General features: G+C 39.2%; 1 protein-coding gene across 1 annotated transcript in view; it reads left to right on the forward strand.

The window, feature by feature from the left end:
* Nucleotides 1-1,319: 1,319 nt before the first annotated feature.
* Nucleotides 1,320-27,291, forward strand: part of LOC135464358 (low-density lipoprotein receptor-related protein 2-like) — a 148,417-nt gene continuing 122,445 nt past the window's right edge. The window contains exons 1-3 of the mRNA XM_064741783.1: nt 1,320-1,422; nt 7,572-7,714; nt 25,111-25,186. Of these exons, the coding sequence (XP_064597853.1) occupies nt 1,320-1,422; nt 7,572-7,714; nt 25,111-25,186 (322 nt within the window). The remainder of the gene's footprint in view (nt 1,423-7,571; nt 7,715-25,110; nt 25,187-27,291) is intronic.

Below are 27,291 nucleotides of genomic sequence, written 5' to 3' on the forward strand. Positions count from 1 at the left end.
TCTATATACAGTTAAATCTGCGGTAAAATTCACCCGTTGAAATCTGAGGCTAGTTAATTTTTTTTAAAAAATATTACGTAATGCGTAAAATTAAGGTTTACGGAATACATTCCTTAGTATATAAATAAGTAGGTATATAAACGTATATATTCTTCACAGATTTAGGTCTACCCTCGTGACGAATTACGTGAAAATAGTTTTCTTCTATCTTTATAAGAAGCTTAATTTTGTACCGCTTCGTATAGATTGTGCTGTCTACACCGTGGCTTACAAACAAGGATATTTCACGGGGTAGATTTTCTCGGTGTCACAGCCAAGCTTTATTTGTCCGAGAAGAAGATGATAAGCTGAGAATGCTATCACAGTGCAAGGGTCGGGAAGTGTCTGTAGGTAGTTAAATAAGCTCATTAAAGTCGGTAAGATTAAAAAGCGTGATTTTAATGAGATGGCGCGCGCTGTGCGGCGTACATGCAATGCATTTATGTGGACGTTGACCCGTAGTTTGCTTCAGCGGACTGGAGCTCGTAGATTGTTTCTCTGCGTCCTCTAATTCACAACTATGATGTAAGAGCGTCTAACTACGACTACAGGCAAAGTTTAACTCGCCTCTGTTGTTGTTATAAAGCCGAACCACACCGTCCAACCACGGACTAGCAAGTCATCCTGAGCCCTATAGGTACTGTAGTAACTTGAGACGGCAACGGTGTCCTAGCTATCCGCTGTCCCCCTTTAGCTCCATCCCGCGGTTACTTGAAACGTCTTGCTGTGACAGAGACGTGCTGGCACGACGCATTTGGGACGGTGGAGACGCCGGGGAAACAACTGACTGTGTGTATGGATGTGTGTGTGTGACGGAACGAAACTATTCACTTAACAAGTGTTGTACAGTCGCGGAGAGAGGCATAACATCGCTGACGGCGTAACCCCCTTGGGCTGTCAGCCACCGTGACTTACAGTACTATACACGGCTGTTTTGTTTGCCCTATAGCTTGAGCTTGTATATGGCCAAATCGCCGGCTATAGGTGGCGCTGTGCCCTTATGCACTGGTATATGGAAGGTGGCAGCTAACAAATTGTGCCTGTAACAGAAAAAAAACCCACAGTCACCTTTGGTGTGTTTTTTTCTAGTGGAGTTTTACTAGCCAATATTTTTTTTTTTATTGCAAAGCTGGATGGAGTGATTTTCCAACCCTGACGCGTCACGTGCAGTTCTGGTGGTGTGTTCGAGTCGATTTATGCCGGGAATATTTCAATTAATTAATATCGACTGTTTACTTATATAAACAAATATACATATATATGTATACATTCTGGGCAGAATGGCTAGCAGTGACAAGCGTTACCGCATCATCCTCGGCCTTTTGGGACTTATCACTGTTGTGACACTTTCTACCCTATGCTCATCTGCATCGGCCAAGCAAGGTAAGTGCTTTGAATTAAGTTGTTGTGCTCAGCTGACATAAATTTGATATTTCCAGCGTGCGTGACTGCATGCTTGCGTGTTTGAATTGATGGATTGGGGGTGACCAGAACTTTCCCATCCGTTCAAATTAAAGTCATTTGTTTAAAAAGGAAATGTGATACGCTAATAAATGCCCGCGCCGTTGGTATAAAGGCGAGGAATGTTTTGCAGGCTGAATTGATTGCCGTGTAATAAGGTAGCCTGTGACGAAATGAACAACTTTATAATAAGGTAGCCTGTGACGAAATGAACAACTTTATAATAAGGTAGCCTGTGACGAAAGGAACAACTTTATAATAAGGTAGCCTGTGACGAATAGAACAACCTTATATTAAGGTAGCCTTTGACTAATAGAACAACCTTACATTAAGGTCGTCTTTGACTATTAGAACAACCTTACATTAAGGTAGTATTTGACTAATATTTATTTATTTATTTATTTGATTGTGTTTTACGCCATACTCAAGAATATTTCACTTATACGACGGCGGCCAGCATTATGGTGGGTGGAAACCGGGCACAGCCCGAGGGAAACCCGCGACCATCCGCAGGCTGCTGGCAGACCTTCCCACTTACGGCCGGAGAGGAAGCCAGCATAAGCTGGACTTGAACTCACAGCGACCGGTCTTTGACTAATAGAACAACCTTACACTAAGGTAGTATTTGACTAATAGAACAACCTTACATTAAGGTAGTATTTGACTAATAGAACAACCTTATATTAAGGTAGCCTGAGACCAATAGAACAAGCTTATGATAAGGTAGCCTGAGACTAATAGAACAAGCTTATGATAAGGTAGTCTGAGACTAATAGAACAAGCTTATGATAAGGTAGCCTGTGACTAACAGAACAAGCTTATGATAAAGTAGCCTGAGACTAATAGAACAAGCTTATGATAAGGTAGCCTGTGACTAATAGAACTACCTTATGATAAGGTAGCCTGAAACTAATAGAACAAGCTTATGATAAGGTAGCCTGAGACTAATAGGACAAGCTTATGATAAGGTAGCCTGAGACTAACAGAACAAGCTTATGATAAGGTAGCCTGTGACTAATAGAACTACCTTATAATAAGGTAGCCTGTGACTAATAGAACAAATAATAAAGTACATCATCCGTTTGTTTAGCACTGTACAGAATTTTATAATGTTTAATTTCAATATTAAACTAGATCAAAGGCGACTAGAAGGGTGCAGACCTCTACTACAGATATATGAATGGACACATTCTTCCAGTATCGATCAAGGGACAATTCGCTGCACGTCTGTCCTATCTGTCAGTTCCTGATTACGCATCGAGGCGCATATTTAATAAATGGACTCATATAAATCTAGAAAATATATGCACAGAAATCCAACCACAAAACAACATAAACTTTTCTGTAGAGTTGCTCATAGAAAAAAAACAGGGGGTGGCGATTCAGCTGTTCTCGTTTCCAGCAGAAGAATTGGTAAATGGTAAATTATGTATTGCATTGAGTGTCGTTTTAATTTGCTAATACACGTACATAACTGCATATTTGTAGTTCCGAGAGTTTTACGCAAATAAGTCATCAACCGCGCCAGTAAAATTTACTCAGCAGGTCGCGTGTTCAAATCCAGTGCTTGGAGATAGTTTATCACGGACTTATGATAAATATTGTGCATGTAAATATATGTGATGAAATAAGACAACTATATGTTTTTTGGCGAATTCTTTTATCATCGTAGTCAACCAGTCCATCGACCATTCGATCGATCTGCATGTAGATATAGTAATCAATGGACTGACGAATAAGCAACAGCAATCAGTTAATCCGTGAGTCAGTGACATTGTTATATACTGTGTGGAAACCGGGTTTTAAGTACGTACGTGGGAATGTCTGCCAGCAACCTGCGGATGATCGTGGGTTTCCGCCGGGCTCTGAACGGTTTTTTTCCACGACATAGCCGGCCACCGTCGTAAAAGTTAAATATTCTTGAGTACGGCGTAAAACACCAATGAGGTAAATAAAATAAACGTAGTTATTCGCTACAGTCAAGCATTGGAATAGAGCACCTCTATATCATTGCTGACCTACAGATAGGCTAGAAATGCATGCGTTTCTTCGTCTTTCATCAAATGTAAATGTTAAATTATGCAAATGCTGAATTATACAGCAAACATTTCATACAATATGTGGTGTATTAGTTACGGGTTTTAACGGGACATGGTTCAGTGCGTAAAGTATACGCGAGTTCTAACCATGACACACACAAGTAGTGAGATAAATCCCTTTATCATTGTCCGTAGAGGGTGTTGCTCTAAGCAGTGCACGGTGATGCATTTGTCCGTTTCCAGGCACGGTCTTGCGTTCGTTGAAGACCGCTTTTCTTGCGCATCTGTAAATGACACGTGGGAAAGTCCGTTAGTAAATTGCCAAAGATCTGTGGTTTATCCCTAGCACTTTATCGTATATATGTGAAAACACCTGAGTATGATGTTCAATAACAATCAAATGAATAAAACATAAACTTATATATTTATTTCTTTTACTTGTGTTTTTCGCCGTTCTCAAGAACATTTCATTTGTACGACGAGAAAATGAATAAATAAATGCCCGTAGTATAAGGGCAAATCGGTACAGAATGATTTACAAGTTCAACCAATTGGAACAGAGCGCTGTGAGCAACAACAATGGGAAATCTATTCAGCGTCACAGCATTGTGCATTTTCAACTTCAGAACTTCAGACAGTACTTACTGCATGAGTCATGCAGTCCTGTCACGTGACCAAGACGGCATATAACCGTGATGCATGCTTATTTGTTTAAGCGGTTGCAGCTTTGTTGGTTTATTATTTTTTTCTCTCATTTTTTTGCTTTTAGTTTTTGTTCAGCTTGTGCAAAGAAGAAGACGCACATTGCTATTGTCCCTGTATAAGATTTTCATTTACTTTGGTAAACAACACCCTTTTATACTCTCTCCCACTCTTCCAGAGATATTAAATGCATTTGTTGTAATTGAAAGAAGGAAGACTAAATCTTTGTTGTGACTTCACAAAACACGCTGTTTTGATTGGCTGATGTTATTTAGTGCAACGAAAGAGTGCATTGTGTCATATTTCTGTAGACTATAGAAATATAGAATTATTTCAACAGTTTATATAGTAGTCTTTTGTATACGGAACATGTAGATGTACATGTTACGAAAAACTCAACAGCTGTCTCTATTGTGTTCACGAATATATGTGTTGGTCCTGTCTTGCTTCAGATCTTCAACTGTCCGCTCAGTCCATTGTTCTAAACAGAATTACCGTCGCTGTTGTTTGAATTTCTCTCTGCTTTCTTGAGAAAAGCTCAAAAACGTGTCAACTAAACACAAAAGTTTTAATGATTCTTTTTTTAGACAGTGAAAAATTCTTGGGCATACAGTTGAAAAAAAAAATAAATCAATATTTAAATGAATAAATAAATAAAATAAATAAATCTAAACGAGTATATCCTTGTCTACCTATATAACCATGTATGTGTGACAGTAACCCTAGAGTTTCATAGTCCACAAATGGATGTTACTGTAATACTTCAATAACGTATCATGTCGTTGATGTTCTAACGAGGTAGAAATGTCAATAATGTAAAGAATGCGAGGGAAAAACAAAACTGGAGTCTGACAAATCTGTATGACGTCATTGATTTTGTGTACACATCATTGCGATGTTTTTAATTCCATATAGGTCAGTAAAGCATTACTAATGTAGGCTATATTTACATATATGTGCCTGTCGGTCCAGTGCTGTAGATCGGAAATCCTCGGTAGCCTTCGTGACCGTTATGGGGATTGCCGACGTGGAGGTTTGCGATTATGAGAGTGACTTCTTACGTTAGTTTGTAACTGTTGTGACAAAATAACTTCCCTAATAAAAGAAACAGATAATACAATGAGTAATCTTTTTGTTGTACAATTGGCAATATAATTTATTTTTATATATGCATGAACTTGGTTCTGAACAAATACTTACATTCTGTTGGACGGTTTGGAAGCAATGAAGCACGTGATCTCCTTAGTAACAGACTATGTGTGCGAAGAAAATTTTTATATCATAGTAAAATGTCTATTTTTGAATCGTTGTCAGCGGTAGTGTATACAATGGATTTGCATAATTGTTTACTTTACAGATAGCCTGGGTATTTTTGTGGAGTTTAAAAGACTGCACCAAAATAAGATGGCCCAGCTAAGGGCTATCACGTGATCTCCAGCTTCTGGGATGTCTTACGGAATCTAAAACTTTCACCATTTAGTAACATTGTTTAACTGTTTTATAGATTAGGGTTACTATGACCTCGAAACTAACAAATATGAAATTTAAGTCGATATGCTGTTTGTATAACGGTCATTCTGCATTGCGTGTAGTTGTATCAAAGAAAACTATAGGCAACCAATGCTTAAACTAACTACAGTGTAAGATTGCGTAACAAGGTCATTGTCTTTGCGCAATGCATTATGGGACTTGAATGTAACACGAGGACCAGCATTGTACAACTATATTAAGGATGGGTTTTGAAGATGGCCGAAGGAGTGGCATAATACAGAGAGCAGTACAAAGAGGTGTTAAAGTTTCATTGTTACAGAAAGTAATTAAGATGTAGGCTGTGAAGGCCGTTAGAGAAGTGCTTCGGCAAAAAACTACAAAGCAATATGATATAGCTCTGACAGCAAGTGGGAAGTGCAGGTTGCTGTCAGCAAAGGTTCTGTCGCGTGAAATCCACTTCATTTCAGAAGAGGAATTATCACAATGGTTCTAATGATTAGAATACCTGGTCCACTGCTCAAAGACATATATTCTTTTGTGATCGCTGGAATTGTTAACCCAACTCTGAGGCACGTACTTTGTCCACCGAAAAATACAAGTTTAGTTTTTAACGCCATTGGGAATTATTTATGTAGGATCCACACATTTGAAGCCACAGCTTTGCAGCGATAGTTCTCTGTGAATTGACCTTTGCTGATCAGACTAGCCTGAAAGAGCTCTCATTACCTTGGCGCAAATCGTTCCATGGAATGGAGTTTGTTTAAACTAATTGATATATGCATGTATGTACGTATGTATCTGTGTATGTATGTATGTATGTATGTATGTATGTATGTATGTATGTATGTATGTATGTAGAAATATCTGGAATGCTATATTCACACATTTAATTGTAACGGGAATAAAGTTTCTCTTTTCTCACATGGTTAGTCCATCTAAGGAGCGACATATAAATATTTTTACTTTTCGAGGAAAAAGGTGAAAGAGAAATGTATTTTTCTGCTTTCAAGAGTACTAACACTTGTCCTTAGAATTAGAAGAATCACAGAGTCACACATTGAAATGCAGCACAGGGCTGAATTGAAATTGCATACTGTGAAATTTAGTTGTGGTGTAGTATTCAGTATTACAAAGTAGTAAAAAAAACGAAACTGCGGATGGTCATGGGATCCCCCACCCCACCCCTCCCGGGCTCTGCCTGGTTTCCGCCCACCATAATGCTTGCCTCCGCTGTGTAAAAAAATATCTTGAGTACGACGTAAAACACCAATGAAATAAATAAATAAATCAGTGATAACAAACATCATTAGAAAAGACAGCAATCGGTTATCTTTTGCTTCATTAACAATTCTAAACCAGCCCATGATTCTACGAGTCTTTGATGTACTAAGATTTTCATATAGGCTAATACCATCTATGGCTTCTTAGCATAATCCACGAAACCTATTTTTTGTTCAGTCGGCATAATCAACCTTCATCTTTGTACAAACATTGCCCGTCTGACAATTCAAACTATGTAGCTGATTTGTCCATGCCCAGATACATGTAATTAGAGGATCCAGACTTGCCCCAGAACAGCTCAGACTTGTATACTTGATGGTCGTGGGTTTCCTCCCACCATAATGCTGGCCGTCATCGTATAAGTGAAGTGTTCTTGAGTACGGCGTAAAAACCAATCAAACAAATAAATCAATTCATTAAGTGATGAATTCCTGAACGAATTACATATCTCGGATCAGGCAATGAATCAGTCCGTCCGAAAATCAGGCGGTCAACCATTCGGTGAGACAGGCAATGAACCACTTTGTGAATCAGGCAATGAGCCAATTTGTGAATCAGGCATTGAACCCGTCTGGGAATCAGGCATTGAACCAGTCTGTGAGCCAGACAATGCACCAGTCTATGAACCAGCCAATGAACCAATCTGTGAATCAGGAAATGAACCATTTTGTCAGTTAGTCGGTGAAGCAAGCAATGAACCAGTTGGTTTATCAGGAATGACCAGTCGGTGAATCAGGAAATGAATCAACCTGTGAATGAGGCAGTGAACCAGTCTGTGAGTGAGGCTATAAACCAGTCTGTAAATCAGGAAATGAACCAGTCTGTAAATTAGGCAATGAACCAGTCTGTGAATCAGGAAATGAACCGGCAGGTAAATCGGGCAATGAACTAGTTGGTGGACCAGTCAATAAACCAGTCGGTGAATCAGGCAATGAGCCAGTCGATGAACCATGCAATGAGCGAGTCTGCAAATGCAGTAGTGAAATAATCAATGGATTTGGCAGTGAATTGGTTTATCAAGCAGTAAACCTGTCAGTGCGTTAGTACGGTCGATGAATCAGGCAATGAACAAGTCGGTGAACTAGGCAATGAACCATTCGGTGAACCATGCAATGAGCGAGTCTGCAAATGCAGTAGTGAAATAATCAGTGGATTTGGCAGTGAATTAGTTTATCAAGCAGTAAACCTGTTAGTGCGTTTGTACGGTTGGTGAATCAGGAAATGGACAAGTCGGTAAACTAGACAATGAACCACTCGGTGAACCATGCAATGAGCAAGTCTGCAAATGCAGTAGTGAAATAATCAGTGGATTTGGCAGTGAATTAGTTTATCAAGCTGTAAACCTGTCAGTGCGTTTGTACGGTCGGTGAATCAGGAAATGAACAAGTCTGTACACCAGGCAATGAACATCTCGGTGAACCATGCAATGAGCGAGTCTGCGAATCCAGTGGTGAAATAATCAGATTTGGCAGTGAATTAGTTTATCAAGCAGTTAACAAGTCAGTACGTGAAGTAAAACTTTTTTTTAAAAATCAAATCCTTCACAAAAGAGACGTGTAAATGTACTGAAGGTTATGCCTTATCAGGTTATTTTCGAATGAGGATAATTTCTTACGCCTCTACCTGATGACCAAGCAGTTAAGCCAGGCGTTTAATAGACGACATTACATGTTTAATTTACAAGTTTATCTCTTTTTATCCTATTAAATATTACGTAATAAAGAGTGGCTATTCTTAGTGTGGCGTCCAGGTCCGATGGCGGCTAAGCACATCTATATACCGCTTTATGGGAATGTGAGGTTTTCGAGAGAGAAAAAAAAACAGAGAAAACTGTTACATTATCTTTTACAAAAAAAATAAATAAATAAACAGATCTCACAGTTTCCGTCTCGGCGTTATATCAAGACTCGGCGTGTGACCACAGTGGCCACACACGTCACACACATCCTGGCTATGGGCGTCAAGTACGCCTGTCCGTTCCCTTGCCTGTACGGACATACTGTCGCGTCATGCACCAGAGTATCGCATGCACTTAGCAAGTACATAGCGGTATGCGTTCTCACATGATATTTGTCTTTGACTCATGACACTACAGTGCTCTAACGTACCAATCATTAGATCATTATCGCAGGATCGAATTGCAATGTTTTAGACGGAGAAATATTGATCATTAAATGATCGCTTGTATTGCAATGTTCTAGGCAGAGAAATGTACCAATCATTAGATCATTGCTTCCATCTGCAATGTTCTAGACAGAGACATGTACAAATCATTAGATCTTTGCTTTTAGGTAGACAAAATGTACTATAATCATTTTATGATTGCTCGTATTGGAATTCGTTAGACAGAAAAATGTTATAATTATTGGTTGGCTGTTTATATTTCAATGTTCTATACAGATAAATGTAAGCGTATTAGTCATCTAAAGTATAGGTTTTATCCGTTTGTTTGTAGGTATAGGGTTTTGATAAAGCAAACTGTTTGTTTTGTGTTGTATGTATTTACGGTATATGCGACAAATTAGTCAGGTACCTGCCAAAGGTCGGTGGTTTACTACGATCATTTCGCTTTCTCCTGCAAACTGCACCGATGTCTATATAAGTGAAACATTCTTGAACACGGTGTTAAACACCAGGAAATAAAAATAAATAAGTTAGTAAATACGTAACTGTAAAGCCCGTGTTCACTTGTCGCTTTAGAGCTCCTGTTTCTGTTGCAAAAAGCGTAACTGTTATTGTAAATGCATACATGCATACTGTCCGAGATGACATTTATACACGCTCATTTTATTGAATAGAAACATTTGAGTCTGGCATGGTGTGGTTTACCCTTTGGAGATAATGATGTGGTGTTAAGCCATAATCATGCATTCATTCGGACATAATGACAAACGACGAAAGGTATTTGCATAGGCCATGATGTGATGACAACACAAGGTGTTTGATTACTAGGAGACGTCTGATAAATCACTATTAACATTTAGTGCATTTTTTTTATTACTTAACTTTTATTTAAACCATGGTGCTAGTACTTTAAACCATTGTTACTATTTACGCACCGACATGAAATGTTAGAATAAAACCGTAACTGAGGTATATTGGAAAGAGATCGTATTTCAGTGGTTGCGTGTGACAATGCCTCAATTATCACACTGTCGGTTTTACTCTCTATGTTGGTTGGTGTCAGGGATATTGACGTGTGCCAATCTCTCCATGGGACTGATTTACACCAAAACTGTATGCGCGTCAATTAGAATCTGTTTATTTCAGGTCATTCTGTACCTTAAATTACAAGAAAAACATTAAAATCTTCCGCAGGACACAACAGACTCTGAAATTCATTACATACAGATATTCCCTGCTCTCACAAAACTATGGAAGCAGGAGACGACCAACTAGCAATGACTTTAGGACTTTTGTGAGAAACTTAATTAAGTTATACGGCATAGTACAATATTTTTATTTTCTATGTGTTAAGGGATAGGCCATTTTGATTTAAAGTGTATGTTAAGGCAATTTCTGCATTGATATATTTATGTATATAGAGGCATACAGTTTTAAGCATATGGTAAGTACACGTGTATTAGTACAAGTCTTAGCTCAGTGAGCAAGTGCTTACGGTTTAACGTTGTACTTGACATTTTTTCAGTCATATGAAGGAGTCCTTAGCGTGCATATACGTATAATGTGTCTCCTTGATACAGGACGGATTTCCGTCGCTCTTTTATTTAGTGCTGCATCACTAAGACAACTTATCGAAGGCAAGTAAGCTGCCACGCCCGAACCATTATACTGATAAGGGTCAACCAGCCGTTTGCACTATCCCTTTGATGCTGAACGCCAAGCGAGGAAGCTACAACTTCCTCTTTTAAGGTCTTAGGTGTGACCCAACCTGGATTGATCGTGGATCTCCCGCCCCCAAAGCGGACGCTGTACCAACTGAGCCACCGGGGCCGGTGAGTTTTAGCTCAGGTTGAATATATCGATTTTATAGGCTTTAAGTTTTATTTATATATGAAAAATGAGGGCATTTAGAGGCTTTTAGGTCTATTGTTTAGCTGTTATATGACATCAGTCAGCGTCAAAAATATTCTGTGAAACGAAATATAGGGCGGTTTGAAGATCCAAGCTTATAAAAACGCAAACTGTTGTACCATGCATTTAAAATACATGTACATCTTTGTGACTCCTATGATGTCTGTATGTCTGTATAAATGTGATGAAGTGTTACATTTATGCTTGTGTGTAATGACTTGTTACATTTATGCTTGTGTGTAATGAATTGCTACATTTATGCTTGTGGGTAATGGATTGTTACATTTATGCTTGTGGGTAATGGATTGTTACATTGGGTAATGGATTGTTACATTTTATGCTTGTGGGTAATGAATTATTGCATTCATGCTTGTATGTAATGCATTATTGCATTCATGCTTGTATGTAATGAATTGTTACATTTATGCTTGTGTGTAATAAATTATTGCATTCATGCTTGTATGTAATGAATTGCTACATTTATGCTTGTGTGTAGTGAATTCTTACATTTATTCTTGTGTGTAATGAATTGTTACATTTATTCGTGTGTGTAATGAATTGTTACATTTATGCTTGTGCGTAATGTATTGTTACATTTATGCTTGTGACTAGACTATAATGGAACTGAACAAGTGAAATTTAGTCACAAAGTCACTAACACCGGCCAGCGATGTTCCGCAAAGCTGTTGTTTTTGTAGACAGGTCTCGTCTTAGGTTAATAGCCCATGTTAAAAGGTATGATGTCAAAAATTTGACGATGACACTTGATAGTTTATCGAGAATTGGACAATGTTGACGGATACGGTGCCAAAGGTTTGGCCGATGATATTTTATAGTTTATCGAGAATTGGACAATGTGGACGGATACGATGACAAAAGTTTGGCCAATGGACTGACAGACCAACCAAGGCTCCTTGATACAGTGTAACAGCTAATCAAAGTATATGACACACAACAGGCAAGTCCTGATTAGTCATTTTAAATGGTATAAAATATCTAGTTTGATTGGCATGTGTAAATCATGAATACATCACGTTGTAGTTAATTCCTTCAGTTACCGTGCTGTATATGTGCCCCTTCCCCAATATCGACACACGAAGGTCAGCCATGTCATTTTAACACGTTGTAGTTGACATTGATACTGACCACGATTATATATGTGACGCTTTTTGCTAAACCAAAGTCCGAATATATTTATAGACAAAGAGAGAGAGAGAAAAAAACTGGTCAACCTATGAATTCCTGTGCGACTTTAGGATATTTATGATAGTCCCCTGTATCCATGCGTGGCTTGAAGGCTTAACCCTCACTGCCCGAATGTAGGCAAAACAGGGTCAGACTGTCATCTAGGTGTTATTTACTTTTCACAAAACATGTTGACAAAACTTAATAACGTTTTTTTGTATTGTGTGGATTGGAGAAAATTGCAGTTTGACAAATCATAAGCCTTCTGAACCGCACATCAAAGGAGAGAAAGAATTTCGTGATGGAAGTATACACGTAGTGTATATATTCCAGCGCGGACCTCAAAATGGAGCCATGGTGGTATAATTGCACATGTACCTAGAGTCATGTTCATATATATACGTTGTATCCCAGGGTATATTTGTAAAATAAATATACGAGTAAAAAAAGTCTTTTAAAGTGATCAAAAAATTAAATAAATATATTTGTATATACAAACTTTCACAAAGGAAAGTTCAGACACCCTGCAAACCCCGCAAATCTGTTCCAACATTTTTTTTCTAATATTAATGTTTCATCTGTTACGAGATTTATATGTTTACGTGATGCCGTGGTTTTAACTGATTATCACGAGGACACAACTAATTGAGGATGTTAAATTAGATTTCATTTTAATGTGAAAAAATAAGCTAAAGTGCTGCTTGCGTGCGAATTTTAAATTTGTGGTTTACCTATGTTAGGAGTATCTTAATTAGGAATTTTAGATTGGATAGGGGAGTTTTTTTTTTGGTACCCTGTCCATGGTAATTAAGAGAACACTGATCTATAACTGATACGCATAAATACATACATATATCTATCTATCTATCTATCTATATCTATATATATATATATATATATATATATATATATATATATATATATATATATATATATATATATATATATGTATATATAATCAGGTCACAAGCATACATTCTGGATGCTGTAGCCAAAACGTGACATATTGCCTGAAAGATACAAACCCGGGTAACGGAAAACCACTTTTCCCGATGTTTTTCTCCGCGAAAAACAAATCAAAGGTGTTATTTCCTCATGTGTGTGTCCTCGTATTCAACAAAGGTAACTGTTTCGTATCCATGTTGGAGAAAGAGATTAATACTAGACATATATACTCCTGGTCCAGGTAGGGGACTTTTGTCCTGTTGTAGTCATAAAGCGAGATCTCGCTCATTTCACGTTTTTCACTGTGAGACAAAACTCTGGGTAGGGAAATGTTGCCTTTTGTATAAAACTATTATGGAAGTACTTTAAGCTTTGGTGTGAACTGGTGAGAAATTCAGACAAACGTGCGCTGCAGTGAAATAACTAAAACACTGGTGACGATGGGATAATTGGTATGTGGTCACACATAACTGGTTCCCAAGGCAGTGATGACAGTGTGATAATTGGTATCTGGTCACATATAACTGGTGACCAAATCGGCTACGACAGTGTGGTAACTGGTCACACATAAGTGGTCACCAAATCAGCTATCACAGTGTGATAACTGATATCTGGTCACACATAACTGGTGACCATAGCAGTGATGACTGTTTGATAATTGGTTTCTGGTGACACAGAACTGGTTCCCAAGGCAGTGACGACAGTGTGGTAATTGGTATCTGGTCACACAGAACTGGCGACCAAATGAGCTAGGACAGTGTGATAATTGGTTTCTGGTGACACAGAACTGGTTCCCAACTCAGTGATGACAGTGGGATAATTGATATCTGGTGACACAGAACTGGCGACCAAATGAGCTAGGACAGTGTGGTAATTGGTTTCTGGTCACACAGAACTGGCGACCAAATGAGCTAGGACAGTGTGATAATTGGTTTCTGGTCACACAGAACTGGTTCCCAAGGCAGTGATGACAGTGTGATAATTTATATCTGGTCACACAGAACTGGCGACCAAATGAGCTAGGACAGTGTGGTAATTGATATCTGGTCACACAGAACTGGCGACCAAATGACATAGGACAATGTGGTAATTGGTTTCTGGTGACACAGAACTCGTTCCCAAGGCAGTGACGACAGTGTGATAATTGATATCTGGTCACACAGAACTGGCGACCAAATGAGCTAGGACAGTGTGATAATTGGTTTCTGGTCACACAGAACTGGCGACCAAATGAGCTAGGACAGTGTGGTAATTGATATCTGGTCACACATAACTGGCGACCAAATGAGCTAGGACAGTGTGATAATTGATATCTGGTCACACAGAACTGGCGACCAAATGAGCTAGGACAGTGTGGTAATTGATATCTGGTCACACAGAACTGGCGACCAAATGACCTAGGACAATGTGGTAATTGGTTTCTGGTGACACAGAACTGGTTCCCAAGGCAGTGACGACAGTGTGGTAATTGATATCTGGTCACACAGAACTGGCGACCAAATGAGCTAGGACAGTGTGATAATTGGTTTCTGGTCACACAGAACTCGTTCCCAAGGCAGTGACGACAGTGTGGTAATTGATATCTGGTCACACAGAACTGGCGACCAAATGAGCTAGGACAGTGTGATAATTGATATCTGGTCACACAGAACTGGCGACCAAATGAGCTAGGACAGTGTGATAATTGGTTTCTGGTCACACAGAACTGGCGACCAAATGAGCTAGGACAGTGTGGTAATTGATATCTGGTCACACATAACTGGCGACCAAATGAGCTAGGACAGTGTGATAATTGATATCTGGTCACACAGAACTGGCGACCAAATGAGCTAGGACAGTGTGGTAATTGATATCTGGTCACACAGAACTGGCGACCAAATGACCTAGGACAATGTGGTAATTGGTTTCTGGTGACACAGAACTGGTTCCCAAGGCAGTGACGACAGTGTGGTAATTGATATCTGGTCACACAGAACTGGCGACCAAATGAGCTAGGACAGTGTGATAATTGGTTTCTGGTCACACAGAACTCGTTCCCAAGGCAGTGACGACAGTGTGGTAATTGATATCTGGTCACACAGAACTGGCGACCAAATGAGCTAGGACAGTGTGGTAATTGATATCTGGTCACACAGAACTGGCGACCAAATGACCTAGGACAATGTGGTAATTGGTTTCTGGTGACACAGAACTGGTTCCCAAGGCAGTGACGACAGTGTGGTAATTGATATCTGGTCACACAGAACTGGCGACCAAATGAGCTAGGACAGTGTGATAATTGGTTTCTGGTCACACAGAACTCGTTCCCAAGGCAGTGACGACAGTGTGGTAATTGATATCTGGTCACACAGAACTGGCGACCAAATGAGCTAGGACAATGTGGTAATTGAAATCTGGTCACACAGAACTGGCGACCAAATGAGCTAGGACAGTGTGGTAATTGGTTTCTGGTGACACAGAACTGGTTCCCAAGGCAGTGACGACAGTGTGGTAATTGATATTTGGTCACACAGAACTGGCGACCAAATGAGCTAGGACAATGTGGTAATTGATATCTGGTCACACAGAACTGGCGACCAAATGAGCTAGGACAGTGTGGTAATTGATATCTGGTCACACAGAACTGGCGACCAAATGAGCTAGGACAGTGTGGTAATTGGTTTCTGGTCACACATAACTGGCGACCACAGCAGTAGTAACAGTGTAATGATTTGTATCTGGTCATACATGTAGCGACCAAAGCAGTGACGACAATGTGATAGTTAGTATCTGGCCACACATAACTGGTGGCTAATGCAGTGACGACAGTGATGGTATCTGGTCACACATAACTGGCGACCATAGCAGTAGTAACAGTGTAATGATTTGTATCTGGTCATACATGTAGCGACCAAAGCAGTGACGACAATGTGATAGTTAGTATCTGGCCACACATAACTGGTGGCTAATGCAGTGACGACAGTGATGGTATCTGGTCACACATAACTGGTGGCTAATGCAGTGACGACAGTGATGGTATCTGGTCACACATAACTGGTGGCTAATGCAGTGACGACAGTGATGGTATCTGGTCACACATAACTGGTGGCTAATGCAGTGACGACAATGTGATAGTTACTATCTGGCCACACATAACTGGTGGCTAATGCAGTGACGACAGTGATGGTATCTGGTCACACATAACCGGCGAAGGGAGAATACTTAAGATTTATCACCATCACAGAGTTAATTGTTCAATTTTCTGCTATTCACAACAACATCGTTTAGCTTCTTAGCATTTACTTCCCTGCGGTGTCATCAAGACAGTGCCTTTTTGTAATAGGCCAATGTCAATAACAACGTATTTGTTGGCCGCAAGACAGCCGTTGTGCGATAGCCGTTGTCCAGTGATGTCACGAGTTCAACGTCACGTGCGATAGCCGTTGTCCAGTGATGTCACGAGTTCAACGTCACGTGCGATAGCCGTTGTCCAGTGATGTCACGAGTTCAACGTCACGTGCGATAGTCGCTGTCCAATGATCTCATGAGCTTGATTCCTTTACTTAGCAAAGTGCAAGCGGTGACTTTGGATGTTTAGATGATTCCATCCGTAAAACCTGATGTGTCGCTTTCTGGAACACCACCTTAGCCCCAATTCGGGCTTTCTCCCTCCTAACAAAGTTGATTAAACAGCTATTACCGTTGATGTTACCACAGCAGGCTACTCAATTGCGGGACTGACCACTGGGGCCTTAGGAAGAGACATTTAAGACATTTAAAGACATTTGTTAAGTCCCAAGAAGAAAACTGAGACTTTTTTGTACTTTTATATGATTTTCATGTATTCTTGAAATAACTTAGGAGCTTATCCAGGTACCTTACCAAGGTTGGTGGTTTTCTCCGGACCAGCTGTCAAACCAAAATGGACGAATTAATCAACTTCCAGAACGGTATTTAACATAACCACCAAAAAATTAAGAAAGAATGCAAATTACGACGGAATCATGCAAAGAGAAGCAGTCAAGAGTTTTCAATGGTTTTTGGAGAGACGCAAGGTATGTTCTAAGCGCAGGGTTGAAATAATTATTCATATCGTGTGCGGAGCTAGTATATAAGCTCTCGTTCTCAGAACCGTGTGCAGAGTTAGTGTATAAGCTGTCGTTCTCAAAACCGTGTGCAGAGCTAGGATATAAGCTGTCGTTCTCAGAACCATGTGCGGAGCTAGTATATAAGCTGTCGTTCTCAGAACCGTGTGCGGAGTTAGTATATAAGCTGTCGTTCTCAGAATCGTGTGCGGAGCTAGGGTATAAGCTGTCGTTCTCAGAACCGTGTGCGGAGCTAGTATATAAGCTGTCGTTCTAAGTTGCATTCTTATATCTAACGTGGTGATCGATGACTATACTGGCCGTAGGCCCGAGTTAAGCGAAATTATACACATGAAGTAGAGTGCCAGTGATTCTGGAGGCTCTGTCCATATTTATTTACAAGTGAATTATACCCATTGTAAAATGTAAGAAACGTAGAGTGAAGGCGTTTGATGACATAACCTGAAATCATTTGTAATGTTGATTGTAATCGTCAAATAACAAACAAGATCTAACAAATGTACAATGCGAGGTCTGTGCACGCCACATGCAGGACCCTTCGGTTTATTATTGTCCAGACAAGTAGTAATAATTTACAGTGTTAAAATTGAAACTGTCCACATTGCCGTAGGGTTTTCGAGTATGAAACTGCTGCCTATGGCTGGTACTATAACAGTGCCTATTAAATTTCATATAATACTTAACAAGCACTGGCTTGTTACATAATATACTTGTATAAGTTTGTCATTATTGCGCGTAAACAGTCATTTTGCTAGTTTGGACAAACACCATCTGTTTAGACCAAGCTCCGCCCATCGCAACGCCATTTGTTTCTTCCTCGCCAACAGCTAAAATTCGCATGACACTGACATATGCTGTGAGGACCTGCGCTTAAATGTTTTCATTCCAAGCCTATATTGTTACGACTTTTCCAAGGGCTGAGCACTGTTTGTTTCGTAAACACTCAAACGTGACATTCCCGACGCCGTTATCGTCCAAACCCATTCAGCGAGGATAGCCTGTCGGCGGCCATTTTGAAAGCGTCCTGTACACCAATGGTACGACCATGTCTCCATGAAAACGTCGGCTTGTTTGCTCTTCCTATGAAATTACTTACACCAGGTTTTATGCATCACGGATTCGCCCAATGTCGAACAGGATATTTTTGTTATTGTGCTTCTTGCAGCCAGGTACGCACAGGCTAATTACCTCAGTTTGGGAAGATAATATTGGATATTCTACCCGTTTGTGTGTACAACTATTGGCCCGTCATACAAAACTGCAGGCACACTGACTCTTACGTAAAATTATCACAATGTTTTCATGCATGAAGAGAATGATATAATGAGCTAATTTATCATATTAGCCGTAATCTGCTGATATCCTAGATGTTGTGAAGTATATATAGTCAGTTAGAAGTACATCAGGGGCCATTTTGAACGTAAATGTAACACGACAACCAGCACTACGTCACCAAAATAATTACGTGTGCATTTATAAAATGGAGAAAGTCAGACACGACCCGGTGGTTAAGGCATTTGCCGTCTCATCACTTGGACACCTGCACGCTCACCTGCTCAGTAAGTGGTCGAAGAAGGTCAGTTCGCGCTCTCTCAAAAAATGAATCTGTTAAATTTAATGTCGGAATGAATTATGATATCATAGTAGATTATTCTGCTAAAAATAGCACAGATATTCTATTAAATCAACATAAAAATTCATCAGACTAACACGATATTATGTTGGGTATGACACAGTATTACGTCATAGTAACAAAATACGGTCTAACAGTATTCAGACAAGACTTTCTATTAAAATCAATAGATTTTCCCCCACTTTTTTCTGCAGGCAGTACCAAAGCTACATGTAGGGAAGTTCGTCAGTAACTTGCCAAGGGTCAGTTGTTTACCTCAAGGAATTCGATTTCCTGCATTCATAAAATTGACATGCCATTGCTTGGGTTTTTTACGTCGTCCTTGAAAATTTTTCAGTCATATGACGGCGAGGAATCATTAGGTGCGTGCACATATACTGTGTCTTCTTGTGGCAGGGTGCGTCCGTGCGCCAAAACTGCGGCCGCCACGGAAGTATCATGCCGAAGTCAGCAAACATGACACTCCAATCAGTCACATTATACTGACATGGAGCTAACCAGTCATGATTCCTTGTTCTAGCTTCTCATTGTTAAAGTCTTTGGTATGACCCGACCTGGATTTGATCCCAACTATCCCGACTGAAAGGCAGACGTTCTAACCATTATCCAACGAAACGGTTGCGCCACTGTATAAGTGAAAAATATTCAGTAGGCCTATGGCGCTAAACAGCTATCAAATTACAGCATCGTTATGTTTTTTTCTTACTGTGTATATGTTATCGCACACTTCATATATTTAATTATTTACTTATTTATTTGATTGGTGTTTTACGCCGTAATCAAGAATATCTCACTTATATACGACGGCGGCCAGCATTATGGTGGGAGGAAACCGGGATGAGCATATAGACGCATGTAGATGTACGGCAATACTCCGTTTATTTACAGACCAGGCGTACTGTATATAGGATACGATACCAGGGTTATCCTCGGATCAGTCACGTCCAGTATAAACACACTGGCCAGAATCAACCGTGTTGAAACAACATATCAAATTTGTTAATCGCTTCGTGCTAAAAGCACAATCGTAATTGCTTAAGTATGTGCTCCGATCTGTGATAGTAAACAATTAGGTCACCGGGTGCACGTGTTATGTAAGCCTATTCCCTTCGTAGACACGTGTATGGGCAATGCTGCCGATATGTATGTATATATCTGTTATGATGCGGAATCTGATATGTATGTGTCGAGTAGTGCAGTACATTGGATGAAACTGAATATCACAGAGTTCGTTGTAAAGTTGATAAGCGTCGTCTTCCGCCAGGTTGAAGGAAATTTCACTTTAATCCTGTGTTAGATACGTGGATTCTAAACCCAGAGACCGCTGGTTCAAATCCTCTGTTGGTAACCTACGTCGCATGCATAGTTTTTTTGTAAACAGACGTGTATATGCGGAATAGTGAGAACTGTTTGAAAATTATTCCGCCCTGAAATGATGATTATTATTCCCTAATCAAAATCAGTGATGTTTTTATAATACTCAAGTTGTGTACACAGCCACATGATGTGATTTATTTATTTATTTATTTGATTAATGTTTTATGCCGTACTCAAGAATATTTCACTTATACGACGGCGGCCAGCATTATGGTGGCAGAGCCCGGGGAAAACCCACGACCATCTGCTGGTTGCTGACGGACTATCCCACATACGGCCGGAGAGGAAGCAGCATGAGCTGGACTTGAACTCACAGCCACCGCATTGGTGAGAGACTCCTGGGTCACTACGCCGCGCTAGCGTGCTAACCAACTGAGTCACGGAGGCTCCCACATGATGTGAGCCTTCACATACATAAGCCCAATTTTAAACGAGAAATCAGATTATGGTGGATTTGAACTCACGAGGTCTTTGATGAGAAAATATACTCAGTCTATACAGTTTTTCTTGAGGTGTGCTTTTTTGCAGAAACGAACTAATTCGATTCATCTGTACACACACGATTGTCATAGAGACAACGTGCGTGAAATATTCGAAAATACACAATTTTTGAAAGAGAGGGAAAATGGACTACATAATAAGAGTTCAAAGAATATATATGTGAAGGACTAGATGAAATATGAGAAAACCGAAGCACCGTACAGGTTTGGAGGTTATAAATTGTAATGAACTAGGATGGACAGTATGAAAGATGAAAGGCTATTTGCAATATAAAAGAATTCATGTATGTCAAATATTAAAGTTTATATGTGAAATATGAAATAATAACACGCGAAATAGAATAGATGAAATATAACAATAACAGAAATACCGGTCAGCTTTTTGTGCTCAGCATAGGTTTTATCGAACTAATTTTGGCTTCATTTCAGCACTATAAATGCTTTCTGCAGCTTTCACAGACCAATTTCGGCTTCACGTCAACACTGCAGCTTTCACAGACCAATTTCGGCTTCACGTCAACACCATAAATGCTTCGTGCAGCTTTCACAGGCCCAATTTCGGCTTCACTTCAACACTATAAATGCTCAGTAGGCCTACGTGATAGCTTTAATCGAACGAATTTCGTCTTCACTACAACACAGCTATATAAGCTTAGAACAGCTTTCACCGAACAAGTTTCTGCTGGCACTTCAGTGGACAGGTGAAGGTACAACTGCAATGTTCTTTAATATATATTTAGGCTTGTTTATATATATAGTAAATATCTTCCATACTCTTGGCGATGTGGCGAATGAGATTCAACACTCATGCACATACATTCACACATTTTCAGTCGCTCTGTCTCGATCTCTAACAGTATAGGCGATGTCCCACACGGAAGTCCTTACAGGATCGACGTTCAGTTTGCTCCCCACCCACTGCGCTGAGAGCAAAAGTTAGTGGATGACATGGCTAAATCCCTGGTCAATATTGACACAGAGCTTTCTCGTTAATCCATCCCATATCCTTCCCGCAAGCTCCCCTCCACTTTGCGACATGATAGGAGAAATTCCTGCTAAGTGAGCGACACATGCGTAGAAGTTTCTAGGAGGGCTTAGCACATGCTTTCTGATATGGGAAGGAGTGGGGTGTGGGGTGTAGGGGAGTGAGGGGTGGCTACCGAACCTGAACGTTTTTGGAGAAGATGGTCGTACAAAACTGCATTAAAAGATTAGCCAGAATAGCCGGATAAGCTGTTTTATTTATTTTTATTTATTTCCTTGATGTATACCGGTACGTAATTACAGCCTGATACCTTAAAATAGCTTACTTAAGCATTAGGCTCAGCACCAAACCTCTACGAACTGCACAGTGTGGACACATGCGATGATTTCAATGTTACACATGGACTTCTTAGTTGTAGTTCCACAAACTTCAAACGCAGAATAAAATATTTGTTATTTATTGCCAAGCACAATAACACGATTTCCAGGGCATTATTGTTCTGATTCAGTATACTTCCCGTCATGATAAATATACATGATCGGGGGCCAGTCTTGTAAATGTCTGTATTGTTCATGTATCAAGGCGTTGTTGTCCATACGTGTATATAGTCCGCCATAGCACGTGCACTTTGCAGTTGTCTCTTACATGAAACTGGAGGAATGAAGCTTGTGATCTTGTAAAAGAGCAGTCATCTACAAAATCTTTTTTTGTTGTTGTATTGTTTTTAACAAACATTCGACAACATTCTTAAAGGTCACCAAATGCTTCTCGAGGCGATGGAGTAACTCGTTTTTGACCCGATAATGAAGATGTCCCCAAAAATATACTGGATACACGAAAATAACAAAACGCAATATAAGGGCAATATCCAGATAATGTACAACCAAGCTTCTATCCGTGTTGCTAACAAAAGCACTACAAGAAGAGCATTTTGGGAAGAGATATTTTAGTTATCCAGGAAAAAGAAAACTCCGATGCACAATTACAATTACCGTATTTCTCCTAAAGTTTATCATGTAAAATGCACTTTCAAAAGCACATGAAAGCTATAAAGTGATACGTTTGATGCCAACTGTTACGTTTTTCTGATCAAACATAATTAATCTTCCACAAAACTCGTAAGTGGGCGATTCAATAAGAATCAAGCAAAAATTTTGTCACTTCAAAAAAAAAAAAAAAGCAACTAAACTTTAGGTGATATGCGGTACGTTAAATCACAAACGCGATATCACTCGTCATCCCTCATGTGATGTTTATCCGGACGCTGTTATTCTCACCTAATTAATGAATATGACCAAAACAAAAATATAAATTTCATTCCAATCAAATATCCGACAAATTCAATAGGAATTTCTGCCATAAATTGTGTACAAGAAAGATTTACATTATCTAATGTACAGGCAGCCTCACGGTAATTATCGGTGCGCGCTCACCTTGGATGGTAATATACCTTGTTCTTATTTATGTAAACATGTACTTCGGTTAGTATGTGGCGCGCATTGACATTTAAGCCATATTTAATTCTTTATTTGTGACCAGAAGTGTCAATTTGAATTATGTATTTATGTATGTGAACTTGGGTTTTACGTCGCCCTTAACAATTTTTCACGCACATGACGTCAATATATGTGAATACGTTATATGCATAAATACTCAAGTAATGTGGAGTATCACAAGTTGTCAGATAAGTCATTTAAATTTTGGGTGGATTTGAACTCACGACATCTTTGGTGAGAGTGTGTTGTGGAAGAAACCAAGAACTTAGCCTTGTAACATACAGGTGTTTGTAGTGTATATTAAACAGAAAACTTTGAATGCGTGTACTGATGTGAATATCGCTGTACAATCCAGAGAAGAAAAACAAACAAACAACAAAACAAATTTTACGTAGGTCGCAATTTTTTTTATTAAATATAGGCCCACGAAGATTCCATACGGAAATGTGAAACGTTTGATTTTTTTTTCTTATTATAAAGTTAGGATGTGGTATAACATGCAAAAGTACAAAAAAATGTTCTCAGCTTTTTTATTGGACAAAGTGACCTAGGCCTACTGTGGTAGCGTCAACTTGGATATCAAAACAAATTTGTCGGAGGGGAGATGTCCAAATCTGGGGTGCAAAACTGCTCTCACGTTCCCACTTCGTTCATCGATGAAGTCACTGCGAAGATCACTGACGGAAATATGCATAAAAAATAGAGGGATTACGCCCCTGTGAGCCCCTGCGGTCGCCGTGAACTCAAGTCTAGCCTACTGCATTTTTCTTAAAACCATTCTTTTCTTGTCGTTGTATCTTTTTCACGTATGATATGCTTTAAGAGAATGACATGTAAGTCACACTTAACTTCAAATTCAAACAGTTTGCTGTGTTAAAATTTGTGACAATATTTATATACCTTGTTGGAAGTCATATTTCAGTTCCGGTACCGGTATTAAAAGATTGCTCTAAGACGTTTTGACAGAAATAAAAACTAGGCTTTCAATTCCAAATCCAAGTTTTTTACTTTGCAAATAAATACAAGTATAACTTGGGTTTAGCCTGCTGTTTTCTTGATTTGCACGCAGACTCAAAATGCTTACAATTAAGTAGGCCTACCATAAGACGTACCGGGTTAGTTTGTGTAACGTTGTCTCCATGTTTATTTCATTGGCCTACAATTTGTCAAGAAGACACAAACGAGTGTAAACAGTCATGGCGGTTCGAATTTGTCTCGATCACGGCTTGTCTAGATAATATAAATGTATGTATATGTACATATTCGCCTAATTATCCGTGTCAACAGTGTATGAAATCGTGACAAGTTGACAGAAACAGCGCGGAGTTTATTGTTAATGATGTATAAACATAGCCCTGTAGACTGCTGTAGCATCACCGTCTTCTCTTACACACCATACAGGCCTACCTGCTGAAGTTTTGTACCGGCACGAAAATCAGGGAATATAGCCTAACAGTCTGAACTATTTGGAATGTTTTTCACACGATGCCCTTCGAATGTTTACACAATCATGTCACCTCAATTCATTACCCCACGGTAGGCTAAATCTGAAATTAACATGAGATGATTTGAAGTTCCTGAATTCCGCTACCATTATGTGCGTATAATAACCATGTATGTTTAGCACGCCACATCCGCACTTAAAATGAATTTAAAAAATAAACAAGCTGCAACACTAATCGTTTGTAATCCTTGTAAAATTTACAATTATTATTTTTTATGTAATATTTAATATCCGGATTGTTTTGCCCCGTCTATGCATTTTAATGAACCTGGGAGAGTCACAGGACAGACCGGTCCGCCGTCTGAGGGCAGTGTGCAATGCGCGCCATTTCTTGTACAGAGAAACTTGACAGAGTTCCCTCCCTTGGTTGAAAATCGGTTTGGAGTTACCCTTCTTGTTGGTGGTGAAAACGGAAGGTGAAGTTGAAAGTCAGTTTCAGTGTCTTTCTTATCTGCTTTTATTTGCTATAAACTTACAATTTAAATTGCAGTGTATGTATTTATGCACATTTATACCTGCATGATGAATTGTAGGAGTGGCTATATGTGATGGAAATCTTTTGATCACAAGAGTCATCGCATCTTGAACCATAACGAACCAACAACAACAGGAAGTAGACTCGCGCTTGTATTCCGATTGGCATTTATTTTCATCGTTGATTATCGGTATACCCAAGGCGTCAACATGGTGAATTCTAAGTAGGAGATGATCGGTGTATGCCATCAGCAAAGTATACACCAAAGCGAACGCAATGAAATCTTGAGCCTCACAGTTTGGAAATTCAATGTCCTAGGGCCGAGTTTCACATAGATGTCACATACAGGACAGCAGTACAGTAATGGTGATGTTGCAAAATATCGTACGACAAATGAACGATAATAAAAGAATGTTGTTCGCCGGCTTTGTGAAACAGGTCCCAAGTGTTCGATTTAATTTAAGACATTAGTTTATTGAAGTACATAACGATGCCCTTAAACAGGCCTACATAATTACTAGTTCAATGCACAGGCGTTCGAAACTCGAGTAAACCCAACCTATGCCATATACCAGCCTCCTGCATATATAAGAAGTAAAGGTATGAAACGACTTTCGGCCGGCACCACCCATTGTCACCAAAATTCAAGAAATCAGTGGTATTTTTTCTCGGTGTCATGTGCCCATCTTGCTTAGATTAGAAAGTTATCTCTGTTGGGGTTATCTCCCTTTACGAGAAAAATTACCACTGATTTCTTGAATTTTGGTGACAATGGGTGGTGCCGGCCGAAAGACGTTTCATACTAAATAAATACACACACACACATATATATATATATATATATATATATATATATATATATATATATATTATATCCTATAGGTTATCTCCTTGTATGTGTGTGTGTGTATTTATTTAGTATGAAACGTCTTTCGGCCGGCACCACCCATTGTCACCAAAATTCAAGAAATCAGTGGTATTTTTTCTTGGTGTCATGCGCCATCTTGCTTAGATTAGAAAATTATCTCTGTTGGGGTTATCTCCCTTTACAAGGGAGATACCTATAGGAATATATATATATATATATATATATATATATATATATATATATATATATATGTGTATTTATTTAGTAAAGTAAGATGGCGCGTGGACGCAACCATTGTCTTATGAGGTCAGGTAGCACATACGAATGCCACTGGACAAAACACCACTGATTTGAAAAATTAATGGTGGATTTGAGAAGATAATAGCCCCAGGTATGGAAAGGAGTGGAAAAGTTGAAGATTGAAGGCTTTATTTCTTGAATGTCCAGAGACATTAGGTGGTGCCGGCCCGAAAGTCGTTTCATACTTTTACTTCTTATACATGTATGGTACAGTATGTAGGAGGCTGGTATATGGTATGTATAGGGTTTACGGACTGGTTTCGAGCGCCTGTGCTCAAAGGTTCCCAGATTTTTTTGTCCATCCATATAGATCACTCAAAAACCAATTTCAGACTAATGCATTCTGTCTAAAAATCTTTAGCCTTAGCAGTTTCTTTAGGTGTTGGAGACAAAGCTTAACCATCAAATATGTCTTCATCAAATAAGTGCTTCAGCTTTTTTAGACTTTGAGACTAGTTACAGTGGTTTTATATGAGAAGGCCAGTTTTGTTGGTCAGAAAATTAACATGCCTGGAAATCTGATGCAGAACAAGAGCTGTGTCCTGCACTAAATAGTATTTTGATGGGCAAACTTTCAGTACAGAACAAAACTCCATTTGTAACAAACATTGTAGCATTCATTTTTAGAAACATGGATAACAGGAAAATTTGCCAGTTATGTTTCCTTATAACTGAAAATTTTTTTCCAGACTTGATTAATAATTTTCACCAAAATTTGTTCATCAGTTTTTTGTCGAGCCTTTATCAACTAGTTCCTGTGTAAGGGAGAGTTAATCGGGTCATGCAAATAAGTGAATGTTAAAAAAAACAAAGAGGCTGTTTTGTGAACTGTTTGTAGAATGAGTTGTTCACGTAATGAGGTGACATTTACATTGTCGTGGATTAGAGAC

The sequence above is a fragment of the Liolophura sinensis genome, chromosome 4 (genome assembly GCF_032854445.1).
Source record: "Liolophura sinensis isolate JHLJ2023 chromosome 4, CUHK_Ljap_v2, whole genome shotgun sequence".
NCBI lineage: Eukaryota > Metazoa > Mollusca > Polyplacophora > Chitonida > Chitonidae > Liolophura > Liolophura sinensis.